We start from the raw sequence: 17,001 nt of genomic DNA on the forward strand, positions 1-17,001 counted from the left end.
TGGCTTCAAGTCCACATCATGGTGTCTACTTGTCCTATTGTATTGGTGAATTACAACCTCCCTCCATGGGTGGCAATCAAGAAAGGTCATATCATGCTTTCTCTCCTTGTATACCAGGCAAGTATAAGAGGTGGTGAACATGTATGTGTACCTCGAGCCTTTGATTGAGGAACTTGCGACACTATGGCGAGGTATCAAAGTATATGACATTTCAAGGCCAATAAATAGGCATGAGACGGAGCTAAAAGGAGTTTTGCTTTGGACAATGCATGACTATCCTGGGTTCTCGGAGTGCTCAGGTACCTACTTGAACCTTATATGCATAAGGCTTTAACCGTTAAGCTTTAAGTTTATATCTCTATCTCAATCCTCTTAATTTTAAAATAGGTTTGGCAACCTCCAGACATCATGCATGTCTGATTTATGGACCATCACTTGTTTCGGAAAGACACTCTACACTTAAGAAGGTGGTGTATGACAAACATCATCGATTTATCCCTCCTCCACATCCCAAGTGTGTGCCACATGATGTCTCACCACTTGCGATGAGAGCTAAAGATTGGTTTCAGGCATAGAGAAGCACTCCCAATCCACCAAATGTCTCACCACCAAATGTGATGTCTAGACACTCAATCTTCTTTTTACTTCCATATTGGTGTGACATGAAGGTCAATCATCTCTTAGATCCCATGCATATCTTCAAGAATGTGGCAACAACAAATATTTGGGACCATTCAATTAGTGAAAGAGATACAAAGGGTGCAAGGGATGACTTGCAAAACATTCGACGCCTTCAAAATGCATGGCCAATTGAAAGTGAGAGTGGCAACATAGTCCTACCACCAAAGGTACTATGAGTATTAACCAAGAGGGAGCATAATAAGGTGAAAAGTGTGATTGCCTCTTTTTGTACACCAACAGGAGTAATGCATTCATTGAAGGGTGCCTTCACAAAGACCAAAAAGAAAGGAGAGGAATAATTATATAGCCTCAAGACACATGATTGGCACAAGATATTATAGGTATATAAATATTCGCTTATTCATTTTCTCTTTATGGTGCATAATATTTAAGCTCATATACTAACTTCCATTTTTTTCTATGCATAGTTTATTCTTCCAATTGCTATAGTTGGTTGTGGACACAAGAAGGTGAGAGAGGCTATTTACAAAATAAGAAGCTTGGTGAGGTATGAATCTTCTCTTCAATTCACTAAGTTATATTTCTTATTTGGTATTCTCATGCGCTCATAAGTTCTGTATTGGTAAATAGTACACATGATTTCTATGTATGTAGGTACATATCCTTAAAGGAGATATATCCTACATCCATTGAGATGGCTCATCTCAATGCTATTAAGGTAGTGTGTATGATCGAGGATGACTTTCCTAGAACAATTCTCACTAGCCAATTGCATCTTGTGGAGCATTTGATTGATGAAGTGGCGTTATGTGGTGTTGTTCATGTTCAATGGATGTTTTTCCTTGAAAGGTTCATGAAAACCTTAAAGGACTTTGTGAGACAAAGAGCAAGGCCAGAAGCAAGCATGGCAGAGGGATGGTGGATGTAAGAGTCTCTTGTGTATATCTCAAAACATCTATCTCGCATAGATCCTTCCATGCCACGATTGTGGAGCAATGAGAAGGATGACCGACTAATCACTAATGTGCCTCAGGAAAAAGGAAGAAAACGAAGACTGGATGAAGCATTACGCCACAAGGTGAATACATTCTACATTCTAAATAGTCCCATAATGGAGAAGTGGATTGGGAGATACAAGGATGTAATCAATAGACGAAGGGATGAGAGAAGAGATTTCAGAAGAGTAAATAGATGCTTGCCATTCCCGCCTAGCTTGGAACCTCTACCAAATGTGATTAATATAGAATGGCTTCGTATGGAAATATCGATGGCATCACAAAATGGAGAGATGATCAGAAGAGAAGAGCATGAGTATGCAAGAGGATGTGACCTCAAGTAAGTACATTCTTCATCTCCATCTCACGTATATACCTTGTTTAATGCACTATACTAAATGCCATGCTTTTGTTTAATGTTAGTACAAAATATATAATGCAATATGGTCAGAGGGAAGGCACTTTCGCACGGAGCGTGTGGATTCTAAAAGAAACACATTTGATTGTGGTGTGATGACACTTTTGAGCAAGAAAGTTGAGCTAGTAGACATGATACCAATGTCATAAAGGACAATCTTGAGTATTGTGAAACTATTCAGGATATTCTTGAGGTTGGATTTAGAGCATTTAGTCTATTCATCTTTGATGTCAAATGGTTCAAAGTGATATATAGAGGTGCTCAAGCAACCGTGAAGAAACATCCAAATGGGTTCTTTTAAATTGATTCCACTAATTTTTGGAATGATGAGAAAGATACTTTCGTACTATCTCAACACTGTCAACAGGTTAGTAACCCAACCAATCCCAAATTAAATCTTGATGGAGTATAATAAAAGTGTAACCCCTTTGCTTTGTGATATTAGGTTATGTTTCACGGCGATCGAATTGATCCAAAGTGGTGGTATGTTATACAAGTTTCCCCTCATTCAAAACATATCTTTCAAGATCAAGAAGTGAAGGCCAAACCTCTCGATGAGGTGCAACAACTACCTCAAATTGGCTCATTGTTGGAAGAAGACGATGAAGAAAACATTTTAAGGGGACCGATCAAGAGCATGAGGAACATCAATCCGAAGAAGATGATGAGTCGCCTATCAATCATGGCAATGCTTCATTGGATCATGATAGTGATATTGATATTGATATGGAACCCCATATTTTCATGAGCTTCCATTAAATATAGACATTGATGAAGCAACACATATGATGGAATAGATTCATGATCTTGAAATTATTTCGCTTCTCAAAAGTTTTTACTATCTTTTTTTTTGCTCGAAACATGGCTCAAAGGGTTCTAATGGATGTTTTTTTAAAACTACACATCATTTTTTTGTATGTGATATATTTTTAAAATTTAGTATCTAGTAACTCTCTAGAATTTCATGCACGTGATTTTGCTTCTATTTTCGTTGTACAGGAACGAAATTATAGTATAGCAGCGAAATTTCGCTGCTATAAACATTATGGAGCAACAAAATCTCACTATTATAAGCGTTGCTAAAGCAACGAAATTTTGCTATAGATCAGGGAATGGAATCCCTCACATCCCGATAGAATAAACACTGCTAGAAAACGTTGTAGTATACCCCGATGTGTTGTAGTGAAATTTCAATTTGAATTTGTGACTGACAAATTGAGTCTTGCTTTATAAAAGAGACTCCATTAGCCCAAAAAAAAACACCCTAATGAAGGTAGGCGACGTGGCGGACATGGTACCACAAAACAATGACAATGTGGTGCTTGAAAATAATGGTGATGTGGAGCCACAAAATATTAACATGCTGACAACTAGCGATGTGGTAGACACGGCACCACTAAACAATGACAACGTGATGCTTCATCACATTGAGGCATCTGTTTATCTTAAAGAGAGATGCATGTGTTTTGCACACATTGTAAGTATCAGGTTACTCAAAAACAAAGAATATGTAACAACCATGTACGTGTGTATGGTATATATCCAGAGTATATCCGATCGAACGTCTACAAAATCTACGTTTTCGCTCACACGAGGACCCTAGTAATGTTGATCATCATGTTGACTACATGGAAATCTAGCCCAGGAGGACACTACCAGGATACTATTTTCAGGTAAGGACACCAAACCCATCCAACCATCCAACCACCTCAACAAGGAGAGGACACATTAGAATAGGCTATAATGGATGAGATTTTGGATGCATTTACAGAATTAATAGGCCATGGACTAGAGGATCATAGTGATGAGGATGATAGCACAGTATGGCATCAAGATACAACACATGAAGAAGAGGAAGTGCATAACCTCACACATATACCACTTTATCCTCAAGATCGGATATCCAAATTACACACATGCCTATCTATGTTGAACTTGCAATCAGTGTTTGGGTGGTCTGATTCAAGTGTCTTAGAACTATTTAGGTGTGTGTGACATGCATATGATGTAATTTTTTAGTTTGTATAATGTATGTGGTGTTGATTAAGAATACATGTTTCATCTTGGCAGGTTATTGAAGGATCAAATCTTGCCAGAGGGAAATGAGATGCCAAGCTCTTGTGAGGAGGCCAAATGATTTATCCTTTACCGACATGAATACACACATCGTCAAGAATGTCCAAGTTGTGGGGTGATCAAATACAGGCAGTATGTTCAGGGACAAAAGATTCTTGTGAAAGTTTTCAAACACTTCCCTATCATACCAAGGATAAAGCACATGTTCAGGTGCACATCTATATCAAGTTTAATGACATGGCATTGCTCTAATAGATCCATAGACAATGTCATGCATCTCCCAACCGAATCCCTCGTGTCGTGAAGAGAAATGACCTATTTTCAAAGAAGAGTCTCGCAACATTCATCTCAAGCTAGTAATGGATGGTGTGAATCCATTTAGTTTGTGAAGTTCATCATGGAGCACATGGCCTATCTTTCTTGTGAACTATAACCTTCCACCATGGCTAGCAATAAAGAAGTGGCATCTCTTACTATATCATTAATAGTCCCAGCCTCCAGGAAAGTACAAAGTAAAGAACATGAATGTATACTTGGCCCCATTGGTAGAGGAGCTTCGAACACTTTGGGATAGCATTCAAGTTCATGATATGTCCAAGTGCTTTGGGCAAAGAGTTACGACTGTACAAGGAATACTTATGTGGACTATGCATGAATAGCCAAGCTATGGAGAATGCTCGAGTAAGTTTTAGTACATACTTTAACAAGCTTGATAAAGATACTTTAATTAAACTTGTCAGCTATTGCACATAGGAAAGTGTAATTTCTCTGATCACCTTTTTTATCGATTTATAATATTTTTTAGGGTTCACTATATCTAGATACAATGCGTGCCCATTATGTGGGCCTCGATTGGATTCTCGTTACTCTACATCACTCCGAAGGATAGTGTACAAGGGTCATGTGCTTATCACCCTGTTAATCACAAATTATGAGAGGGAAATCTAGGCAAAGACACGTGATTGGAAAAAAGCATGGACAGATAACAAAAATTCCGCCCTTGGGGATCAAGAGGCTCTCCGTTTTCCACAAACTTCCCTATTGGAGTGATCTTCTAATTAATCATCTACTAGACCCAATGCACATATTCAAGAATATAGCTAATGAGATTTGGAAAACCATGAGTGGGGCTAAAGAAAATAAGGGCCACAGGGATGATCTAAAGGTTGTTGGATGTATGGAAAATTTATGTCCACAAACACGACCTAATGGGAAGGTGGTGTTACCTAAAGCATTGTAGGTCTTAAGTAAATTGGAGGAAAAATAGGTAAAGAGGACCATTGTAGAGTTTTGCACCTCCACCAAATGTATGCATTGCCTAAAGGGTGCGATGATGAGCTCAGTGGATCAAATCCCCGTGATGAGCCCATGATTGGCACAAATTTCTATAATTTGTTCTTCCAATTGCAATAAAGGGATGCCTTACTGAAGACATCAGAGCCACTATTTACAATGTTAACACCTTGGTGCCTTGGATCTCCACCAAGGAAATAACGAGAGATACCTTGGAGTCATCCTATCTAAACTCCTTAGAGGCCATGTGCATGGTCGAAAAGTTTCTACCACAAGTATCTTGACCATTCAAATGCACCTCTTAGTTCATGTCATCGATGAGGTTGCAGTTGTTTCAAGGACTGTCCATAGTAGTTGGATGTTTTTTCTAGAGAGGTTCATGAAAACTCTAAAGGGATTTATTTGTCAACGAGCTCGTCTAGAGGGTAGTATGGTTGAAGGATGATTTGTACAAGAATCTCTTATTTATATAACAAAATTTCTCAGTACATCTGACCCAGAGATGTCTTGACTATGGAGCCATGAAGAAGATGAGAGAGTAGTTGGGAAATGGGCTTGTAAGGGCAATGGATAACACTTTCAGAGACAAGATCAATAAATTTGCATCTTGAACTTAAATGCTATGGTTAAATGGATTCAAACAATATGAGGAGATCAAGACACAACATATCATTGCCCTAAAAAAATTTAGGAGGAGTTGAACAACAAGAAACCTACCATATCCTCTGGAGCTTGCACAACTACCTGCCTTTTCTTCAAGTAGATGGATTAATTTAACAATAACACAAGCAAAACATGATGGTAAAGTGATCACTAAGAAGGAGGAGGAGGAGCTTGCAAAAGGCTGTGATTGGCATGTAAGTGATCTATCTCCTTGAATACTATGTCATTAATAAATAAGAAGGTGTATTTATCATGCATCACTTTGGAGGCTAATTCTTGGTGTGCTTGTAGTATTGTAATTATGGTGCACTATGGTCACACGACTGACATTTTTTAGTGGAACAAATAGATCAAAAAGAACAACATTTGATAGCGATGTCAAAGCCAACTTCATGCAAGAAAGCTAGTCAAATGCAAGTGACTTGAATGTCGAAGTTGGCATGCTTGATTATTGTGGAACCATTCAAAACATCATCAAGGTTGCTTTTAGAAGGTTTGACATGTGTATCTTTGATGGGAAGTGGTTCAAGGTAGTAACAAATGGACCAAATGCAACTGTAAGGAAAGACCAGAGTGGGTTTGTTCAAGTTGACTCCACAAAGTTTTGGACTGACCAGAGGGACACCTTTGTGCTACCATAACATTCTCAGCAAGTCATCTTTAAAGCAAATCTGACGGATCCAAGATGGTTGTTTGTAGTCCAAGTTTCTCCTCATAGCAAAAGAAAAAATTAAGGCGAAGAACTAGAAGAAGAACCAGAGAATCATAATGATGGAGTCGATATTGTCGAAACTCGAGCCAAATGATAGAGTTGATGTTGAAATCCAAGAGCCAATTGCGATTAATATAGTAGCTGTGGATCCTAGGCCTGAGGGACAGATTCAAGAGCATATGGAAGGAAGTTCATCAATTTTTAATAGAGATCCAAGTATATCCGATGAAGGGGAGAAGATCTTGATCCTACAAAAGAGCGAGACATTGACCAATTGGTTCAAAATTCCTTAACTGCTGACATTGAAGAGGATGCAGAAACATTCTTTGAAATTGATCTTTTTGAGGCCATGGACGGTTTAAACCCTCATGGTGTAGAAATATTAGAATACAGTGATATTTTTATTTTTCACATTGAAATACACATTTTTTATATTGCAGATGAGCTTAAAAAGGACAAAATCTGGTAATTTTAACTGTAAATATGACCACACTCGTTTATTTTTTTCATTTTTTCCCTGTATTACTACTGGCACCTATTCTTCAAGAAACTATTACAAGTTTGTTACAAAACAAGAAGGCTCAGTTTGTTACACAACGGTCAGTCTGGGGGGCAACGATCAAATTAAAGGATATACTAGTGAGATTTTTTACAAAGAATACTCCTTCCAACAAGAAGGACATACCAGTGCCCGTTAATAACTGAGACCCTTTGCCATGCTTACCAGTGCATATACCGACGCCCGTCATTTACATCAGCATCTAACTGTCGATAACCCAACGAAATGTAGTAGTGACCTTAGCTTGTATAACTGTGTCCATATATAGTGCTGCAGCAACATGTGGTGTGGTAGACACACATACAATATGGAGGATTATGCGATATTAAGGAAATAATTAGGGGCTATTTTTAGCCCAAGGGCTGTTTTAGAGAGTCTTTAATATTATCGGGCTATTTCACTAGAAACTTTTTTTAGGAAAAACTGCCCAAAATTTTCTAGTTTTTAGTGGGTTCGAGACAAATTCACCAAACGTACAGTACATACTACCATATAAGATAGAAAATTTCAAAGATTCGCCCAAGTTTTGAAAGTTTATAGGTTCATATATAAAAACATTCGCCAACCCATCTATACTTATACTATTTCATTGGTGTCTAATTTTTTACCCTGTGCAGTATGGACACGGTCTTCCTTGCCTAGGTATCAAGAATATGGCCCAATTTTCCCCACCGCCCACTAATAATGAACTTAGGTATCCTACGCAATATTATAAGAATGTTTGCCATACCGTCATCGGTTCGTGCCCTAGCATTTAAAAAGACACTGAGATGGAGGTTATATACACTGACTGTTATATGCAATGTGAAACAAGTGTGTATAATACGTTGAAGGTAGATCTCAAAAGTGATGATTTGAATATGATGGAACCTACTAGCTCCATCTATATATACTACCTAGGAGTGGTCAAATCACAATTAAAAATGTTTGGTCATCATATGTTGAGTCGATCTATATATACTACCTAGGAGTGGTCAAATCACAATTAAAAAAGTTTGGTCATCATATGTTGAGTCGATCTACATATACTACCTAGGAGTGGTCAAATGACAAGTTAACCATGGTCATCATCATATGTTGAGTCCAACTGAACCTAATCAACCACATCAACTAACTAGGTTAATATGAGGCTAAACTAGAGACCCACGGTCGAAGTGCAACTTTTAGACCCATTTGAGGTTATTTAAGTTTCGATCCGTGCCCCATAACCCCTAGACCATGTGTCTCCAATTGATCTACATCTACCCTTAGAGTAGTCAAATATGGGTATATATGTCTGCACTTGCATGAGCCTATTTGGCATTAGGCTAAACCTACCTAAGCCCCCTTGGGACTCACTTCATATCACCTACATATGTGGAGTGTAATAAAAATTAGGTCTGAATACATGGTCTTAGGAAATGTACATATCATTTCTTGTATGTATACACTCTTACACATATACTAGTAACTTAAAATGTACACATGGTCACGACGAGAAATATACACATCATATATATACACTCTTACATATGCACTAGAAATTAATAAATATGACACCTCTGTAAATGTAAAATTATAAATGGCCTAATTGAAAATGGGTATTCTTATGCACTAAAGTGATATCATACAATACTTCATATCTATAGTGGAGAAGCATTTGCAGATAGCTTTACATCAGCCTACATGAGTTGCTAATTGACTTGCACTCAACCATGCCAAAAGTCTTTCAAAGCTCTTGAGAATACTTCTCTTGAGAGTATCTAAAATAGACTAACATGTCTTTTTGATTGTATATAACTAGAGTAGAGGGTTCAAACGATTTTTGTTACTTATAGACTTGTTGCACAAATCTACTGGCTCTTTTTCCTTTGATGTTACATATTAATAACCAAGGTAACCAAACAAGCCACCTTTAAATCATGGTAAAGCAATATATCTAGCTTATTCTCTAGTAAAGTGAGTATGGCAGTGCAATCTTCTTCATTTGATTACACTATGCCCTTGCTCTTCTTGGTTGCATTTCTTTTAATAACAAACATGTAGCAATATTTAAGTGCAAAATCCTCCTCTTCCTATTTATATCTACTTTGAAAACTAGAGAAGCTTATATAGTTCTAAGTTCTAACCAAATCGTGAAGGAAAAAAGGTTATGTGATCACACAAAAGGTCAAAGAAGAATAAGGACATGAAAGGATGAGATGTCCAAACACATATAAGACAAAGAGATGAAAACGCCAAGAAATGCTAGTCTTGAAGTGGCGCAAAACAATAAAATGTCACAAGCAAGGCATATATTTTATCCTTAGAGGAGATTTCAATGTGGGAATAAATTACAAAGGAAGGCAATAGCATGCCCTTTAGAATTAGCTTTAAAGAGGAATTAAAACCTTGCGATTCCAATTTGATGCTTGTTGAAAAGATGAAAGATTTTGGGGTTTCTCTACTAATCAATGAAAGCCTAAGTTTTTACGTGAAAGGGAAACAACAGATTTGGGTTGTCTTGTTGCATGAGGAAAAGCCAGAAGCGAAGCTTTTTCTTGCTTGTCCGCTTCTGGATGCCTCGAGTAAACCAAGGCTCTCACAACGATTGCTTCAATGTGGTGATGATGAAGCCCTACAAACTCTAGGGAAAAGACAATGGCTATGTCGTCTTACCTTCTACCTTGGGTTGCATCTGCCTTCGTCCTGTCTATTGGGGCTTCGCAAGTCTGCTATAAATATGCACCTTTGAAGTGCTACAAAAGCACGCCCACATTAGTACACACTTCAATGGAGTGCTCTACGATGAAGGGCTCCTATACTGATGAGGCGCAGTACACATTCTCTTCTATATATGAATGCCGCTCTGAAGGTCGAGAGAAGCAAACTGTTGTCTCGGACTTGGACGGGACCATACTTAGGAGCAATAGTGCCTTCCCGTACTTCATGTTGCTTGCCTTTGAGGCCTCCGGTATCCTCAGGTTTGCCACCCTTCTCCTCCTCTCCCCCCTGGCTTGGCTTCTCTACCACTTTGTTTCCGAGTCGGCTGCAATCAAGCTCTTGATCTTCATCTCCTGTGCTGGTGTTAAAGAGGTGGACATTGTCTCCGTTGCCCGCGCAGTCCTTCCTAAGTTCTACTTGGAGGATCTGCACCCGGAGACATGGCGTGTGTTCTCCTCTTTCGGCAAGAGATGCATATTAACTGCCAATCCGCGCATTCTGATCGAGCCCTTTGCAAAAGAGTACTTGGGCGTTGATCAGGTGATCGGCTCCGAGCTTGAGATCACCACGTCCGGGCGCGCCACTGGCTTTGTGAAATGGCCTGGTGTTATCGTGGGTAAGAACAAGGAAATGGCCCTCAAGAAGAATTTCGGGGATGATTTGCCTGATGTTGGTCTTGGCGATCGCACCAGCGACTTTCCCTTTTTGGCAATGTGCAAGGTAAAGATTCCAGTCCAAAATACTGCTGATAATTACAACAGTTTGAAATGAATTCAACCAATGAGTATTTCTAGGATTACATGCTAGATATATCACATAATTACATCATAATACCAATGATTACAATATCCCAAATTAATGATTATTTAAAGCAACTTTCTTCTACTGGTTCAAAGCAAGAGTCACGACCTATATTCCGCCAATTATGATTAACATAACTAAATTGCCATACTATAACCAATTGTATACCTCATTAGGATTGTATTTATGTCAAGCATACTTTATGTTTTACCATGATTATGATTAATTAGTGAAGGAATTTCAGATCGACTTAGATCATCTTTAGGATTTAAAACTAGGATACATGACTTGGCAATTGACAAGAGAATGGTCATTAGTCTTGCCTTTGATTTCAGGGTAGTATCATTTTACAGTAGAATGACTACTGTAACATTTTGAATAACAAAAAGAGACTTAAACAAAACCAAAAATCACAAAAAGAGACTTTAACAAAATAAAATAAACTAGGGATCCACGCATCTCCATAGAGAGAGAGGGGGAGGGGGGACCTTATTTATATATGGCAAACTAAATTTTAAATATGCATTGCACTGTGTGCTCAATTTATAGGAGGGTAAAAGAACAAATAACTATTCAAAGAATGTAAAAGATAGGACGAGGAAGAAAGAGAGCTAACTTATATATGTGCATCTAAAAACTAATAAGGTGCATATAAGCCAAGGTAGAAAATGTCTTTATTTTTTAAACAAGCCCTACCTTTGCTTGATGCTTGAGATTTTCAAATAGGTCAAGTTTTGTTTTTGTTTTTCGAGCCAGGGTCAGAGACGAGCATGTTCCTCTCTGAGACTCGAGCAGAGAAACGCTTTTGTCTCAAATAGGCCAAGATGTGGAAGGATGGTGCCAATTTTGCTTGATGTGTAAGCTTTATAAAAGGGAATAATTGTGTCCTCAAGACGAAATAGTGCAAAACGTAGTGGATGCACGGTTTCTGGTAGATTCTAAACTTATAGTGCTCATGAGACATGATATGTGTTACTAATGCTAATGAGGATGATAGGAGTCACAAGGGCATGGATACATATGGGGATGGGGATGATGAGGATGAGGATGATGATGCAAGTTACTGAGAGTGGATGCATTTTGCAGGAAGGTTATGTTGTGCCAAGGCAACCCAAAGAAGAGGCGTTGCCACAGAGCAAGCTGCCAAAGCAGATCGTGTTCCACGACGGCCGGCTGGTGAAGAGCCCCACGCCACTGTGGGCCCTGGTGACGCTCGTCTGGCTGCCCATCGGGTTCATACTCGCCCTCATCAGGGTGGCGGCGGGCGCCCTGCTGCCGATGAGCGTGGTGTACCACGCCTTCCGGTGTCTGGGCGTCCGGGTGGTGGTGAAGGGGCGGCCGCCGCCATCGGTTGTGAGCAAGGGGGGCAAGCATGGGGTGCTGTTCGTGTGCACGCACAAGACGCTACTGGATCCGATATTTGTGTCGTGCGCGGTGGGGCGGGCGGTGAGCGCGGTGACGTACTCAGTGTCGCGCGTGTCGGAGATAATATCGCCCATAAAGACGGTGAGGCTGTCCAGGGACAGAGAGAGGGATGCGGCCAACATAAGGAAGCTGCTGGAAGAAGGGGATTTGGTGATATGTCCGGAGGGAACCACATGCAGGGAGCCCTTCCTGTTGCGCTTCAGCGCGCTGTTTGCCGAGCTGGCCGACCACATCGTGCCCGTGGCCATGAACAACCGCATGGGCATGTTCCACGCCACCACCGCAAGGGGCTGGAAGGGCATGGACTGCTTCTACTACTTCATGAACCCCAGCCCCGTCTACGAGGTCACCTTCTTGGACGAGCTCCCCCGCCACCTCACCTGCGCCGCCGGTAAGTCCTCCTTCGACGTCGCCAACTACATCCAGCGCGTCCTCGCCGGCTCCCTCAACTTCGAATGCACCAACTTCACCCGCAAAGATAAATACAAAGCTCTCGCTGGCAACGATGGCTCCGTCCCTGCCCCCTCCAACCTTTCACCTAGCAAAGTAACAGGATGTTGATAACGCGTTCCTTTTAAAGTAGATCTTAGGTTTTTTACACTATAGTGCCACACTAGTAGACACCATAATTATCATAACTATTGCAAATGCATGCTTCTACAAAGATTTCAATCAATGGTTCTACAAAGATTTCAAAGTGAGCATCTCTACACACTATTATCGGCACTATTCTTGCCCTTGCCCACATGTCACTCTCTGTGCATTTACCCACATGTCACTCTCTTTGCCATCTCATTTTGCCACGTATAGCGAGAGTATTAAAAGGGGGGACAAAATGGTACAACAACAACGGGTCCCACTAGTGCTTATTATTGAGTATTGAAACTTGAAGTTTAACTATCCAAACATATATGACAATAACACACCCCCCAAAATAACAAATAAATAACTATTTTGCACATGACAAGAAATTGTACATGTATTTCTTATGCATGTTTATACAGATGTTACCAATGATTTAAACTGGCATCCTTACAACTTACAAAGTTCTCATGTAAATAACTATTTTGCACATGACAAGAAATTGTACTACATGCATTTCTTATTTTATAGTGTGCATGTTTATAGATTCTACCAATGATTTAAACTGGTATCCTTCCAACTTACTAAGTCCTAGTGTGATTTTGTTGAATGTTTTAGAATTTGAGACTCCTCCCTCCCTCCCCCCCCCCTTAAAAACATACACACACTTGCCACCCACCTAGTGAGTTTAATGTAATATTGTACCTTCAAAAATGAACAATCCAACATAAGAATGCACTAATTCATGTCAGTCTACTTAGTTTTAATTTTTCAATGATAACTATGAAGAGTATATGAGTGTGCATTGACAAGGCATATATCGAGAACTAGTTTCAAGTTTGTTGGTGGTTTGTTGTTTTGTCAATTCATAATTATCATAATTGATGGTTTGTTGTCAATTCATAATTATAAAACTTGAGATTAAGGCAACTACTACTATGTGCAAACAAACAGCATGAAGGACTTGGTAAGTTTTGGTTAAGTAACATGGTTGTTCTTGAATGAAGCAACGATTTCACTTTGATCTCCAACAATGAGTGGATAGGATAGTACTACAGATTGTGAGCATTGGTGGATTGATGCATACTTGTTATTTAACTTGGTGCATTATCAAAATTGTTATGAAGATTCACATCATTATCTCTGACCCCCACAGAGTTCATATTTCACCATAGCATTTGAGGGGCACTCATGTGTGCTTGCATCATGCGTGCATACACACACACAAACATGGCCATGCATAAGCCTTCATTGACCATTGGTGTCTTCTTAGCAGGTGTGTGGATGTATGCTAAGGTGGTACACTTTGGACCACTAGAAATAGTGGTTTTTAGGGTGTGGTTTACAACTTGCAAATGAACTTTAAATTGGAAAAAAATGAAAATAACTTGAAAACTAAGAAAAGAAAATCGGTTGGTACATAACTGAAAAGATAGTGGGGGATAACTCAAACTGGTGGGTTAATTATTTTTTTTCGCATGCATTCTCTACGTGCACTGTCTCATTCAAAAAACTCAGAGTCAATAGATCTTCTCTCTCTTCCTCCCCCCCACTGATAGCTTCTTGAGAAAAATTTTGCATCTTCGGTGATGGCTAACTCGAAGGACAGCGGCGAAGATACAAAGGTGACCCTTCTCTCTCTCTCTCACACACACACACAGAGAGCATGGGACCCCTCACAAAGGTGTGCACGCGTCTATGTCTGTTGTGTATATGTATGTGTGCACGTGGTCAAGGCAATGCACTGCCCACAGCACGGGACCCCTCACAAAGCTCTCTGTCAGGAAACTAGAGCCGATTTCATTATGATCCTCCGCTCAAATTGCTCATCAACCTGCTAATCGAGCTCCACAGATGTTGGTGTTCTTGAGCTCAATATATGAGAGACAAGGAGAGTGTGTTTTCTTGTCTAAGCAATGTTTTCTGCATGCCAAAAGCGGGCACCCACCAAGTTTCACTGCCCAAAGTTAGAAACAGAGCCATTGAAAGAATTTTGTAGGACTTCAGAGGATTTTTCCAAAGTGTATGGTCTCAATCTTGAGGGGGGGGATGCAAGACGTCTGACTCCCAATGAGGTGCCACCAAAGCATTGGCTAAGAGTGTTTTCAAAGCTCCCCGAGAAAGATAAGAAGGTGATGTTACGAATGACAAACCATGATCACTACCTACCCTTGTATACATTATATAAATAGGTTTACCAAACTACACCCTTAAACTATTCTGTGGGCCTTCAATTTTCCAGAGGCTACATCTACCAGGTCTGCACCGATCCTGTGAAGTGGGCCATATTTGCTGAGCATGTTGTTAAGAAGACAAAGAGCTGAGTGGATGTGCGAGGCAGGTGTACAGTCGATGTCATCTATGAGCTATGGTGTAACACTATCTTAGGATGCATGCACTCCGTTGGCACAAGGTATACGAGGCAGAGGTGGAGGTCTCAAGTCAAGTGCAAACATTGATGGATGGCATTCTACTAGACTGAGTGCATCAAACAAGTTGCATTATTGGCTGTTCGTATAGTGACAACGAAGGTAGAGGAGGCAAAGTGCATCTTGCATCACATTGAAGGTGCAATTGAATACCACACCATGATGCGTCCATCAAATAACATGGCCCTTGATGCACAAAAACAAGCAGAGCGGCAACTTCAAGATAAACTTTGCATTACTAAAGAAGCACTTAAAAAAGGAAAGGTATGTACATGTGTTTTCTACATATGAAGAAACTCCATGCCATGTTCATTGTCTCTTTGTCTATGTTTGTAGGCCAATTTAAACCACAAGAATAAGGCTGTGGAGAGAGAAAGTGCTAGTAGAGCTTTCTTGATGGGTGTGAAGTTAGAGAACTCTAGCACAATGATCATTCCACAACTGCCAAAGATTCTTCTACATGAGAGTAGTATGTTGATTATGACGGAAAGTTGCCCCAAGGTGTGACCTTGGATTTCAAGAAGCGGACCAGTCTGTGTTGGTCTGTTTATATTACCTTACAAGCATGCATTTTAATACCATGTGTTTTGCTACTCTTATACATGTGTCAAAGGCAATTGGTTATAGCCAGCAGGGCCATACCCGAAGAAGCAAAAAAAATGGTGGTAAGGAAGCCACTTGGTCATGACATGCTTGAAAAGAAAGGTAGCAACTGGTACTCTTTAGCTGGTTGTATTTGATTAGCACTACTTTGCATTTGTTAATACCAACTTTAAGCACTTGCTATATGCCAGCCCGTTGGAAACTGGTTGAAACCCATTCGCAGTGCTCCCAAGCTACTATAGTGGCTATCAATCTAGTGATTGTGAAAACCATTTGCTATGCTCCAAACATATAAACTAGTTGTCTATGGACTGAAACCAATAGCCCAAAACCCTTTCAAGTGCCCCTTCTCTCATAAAATTGTTGTCAACCAATTGCCATTTGTCATACTCTCAATCTATAAACCGGTTGTGTCAACAAGTTGGAAGCCAGTTACCATTCGTGATGCTCTCAATTTATAAACTAGTTGTTAACCAGTGGTTATAAACCCTTCCAACCCATAAACTGGTTCTAAAGGGGTTGAAAAACAAGGGTTAAAACCCATTATAATGGCCCAATTTAGAAATTGGATTTAAACCAGTTTATAAGTTAACAATCGATGTTTATATAATTGGTTGTCAACTTATAAACTGGTTTTAACCAATGGGTTGTAAACCCTTACAACCTATTATATATGGTTATCAACCGGTTGGAAACCTATAGTAAAAAACCCTTAGAGGTGCCCCAACTTATAAGCTGGTTTTTTTCAACCAGTTAGACAAACCATCAATCGCTTACAAAGCTCTCTGTTGAAAATCACTTGCTTTGCTCCCAACCTCGAAATAAGCTAATTACCGGGTTCAAACTAGTGGTTGGAAATTGATTGATGAATTACCATGTGTTGAATCAATTTGTGTATATCTTCTTCTAATCATTTGAAAGATGTGCTACTACTAATGAATTTTAAAATGTGCAGGCTACACTTCTGTTAAAACCCTAAGATCTCTTTAGATAATTGTTATGCATAAACATGCATAAATCAGGCATAAACTCAACCACCCAACCACCCCCGAGCCCAAGGGATGCACACATGAATCATAAATGAAATACATCATACCTCTACCTTGATGTCCCATACCATC

The 17,001-nt window shown here is 39.7% G+C and overlaps 1 protein-coding gene across 1 annotated transcript; it reads left to right on the plus strand.

Annotated features, from left to right (window-relative positions):
• The first annotated feature begins 10,013 nt into the window (after positions 1 to 10,013).
• LOC147642115 (glycerol-3-phosphate acyltransferase RAM2-like) lies at positions 10,014 to 13,253 on the plus strand. Its single transcript, XM_086803040.1, has 2 exons — positions 10,014 to 10,760; positions 11,928 to 13,253. Exons 1-2 carry the CDS (start codon positions 10,110 to 10,112, stop codon positions 12,825 to 12,827), a joined length of 1,551 nt encoding a protein of 516 aa, XP_086659166.1. The 5' UTR covers positions 10,014 to 10,109; the 3' UTR covers positions 12,828 to 13,253.
• Positions 13,254 to 17,001: the final 3,748 nt, after the last annotated feature.

Source organism: Cibotium barometz, chromosome 1, assembly GCF_041138505.1.
Source record: "Cibotium barometz isolate CiBa-2024 chromosome 1, ASM4113850v1, whole genome shotgun sequence".
In the NCBI taxonomy this organism is placed as follows: Eukaryota; Viridiplantae; Streptophyta; class Polypodiopsida; order Cyatheales; family Cibotiaceae; genus Cibotium; species Cibotium barometz.

Excerpts from the sequence above, each read along its gene's own strand:
- LOC147642115 (XM_086803040.1), top strand. The coding sequence starts at position 10,110 with ATGGAGTGCTCTACGATGAAGGGCTCCTATACTGATGAGGCGCAGTAC. Across the intron at positions 10,761-11,927 it reads CCTTTTTGGCAATGTGCAAG|GAAGGTTATGTTGTGCCAAG; the intron begins GTAAAGATTCCA and ends TGCATTTTGCAG.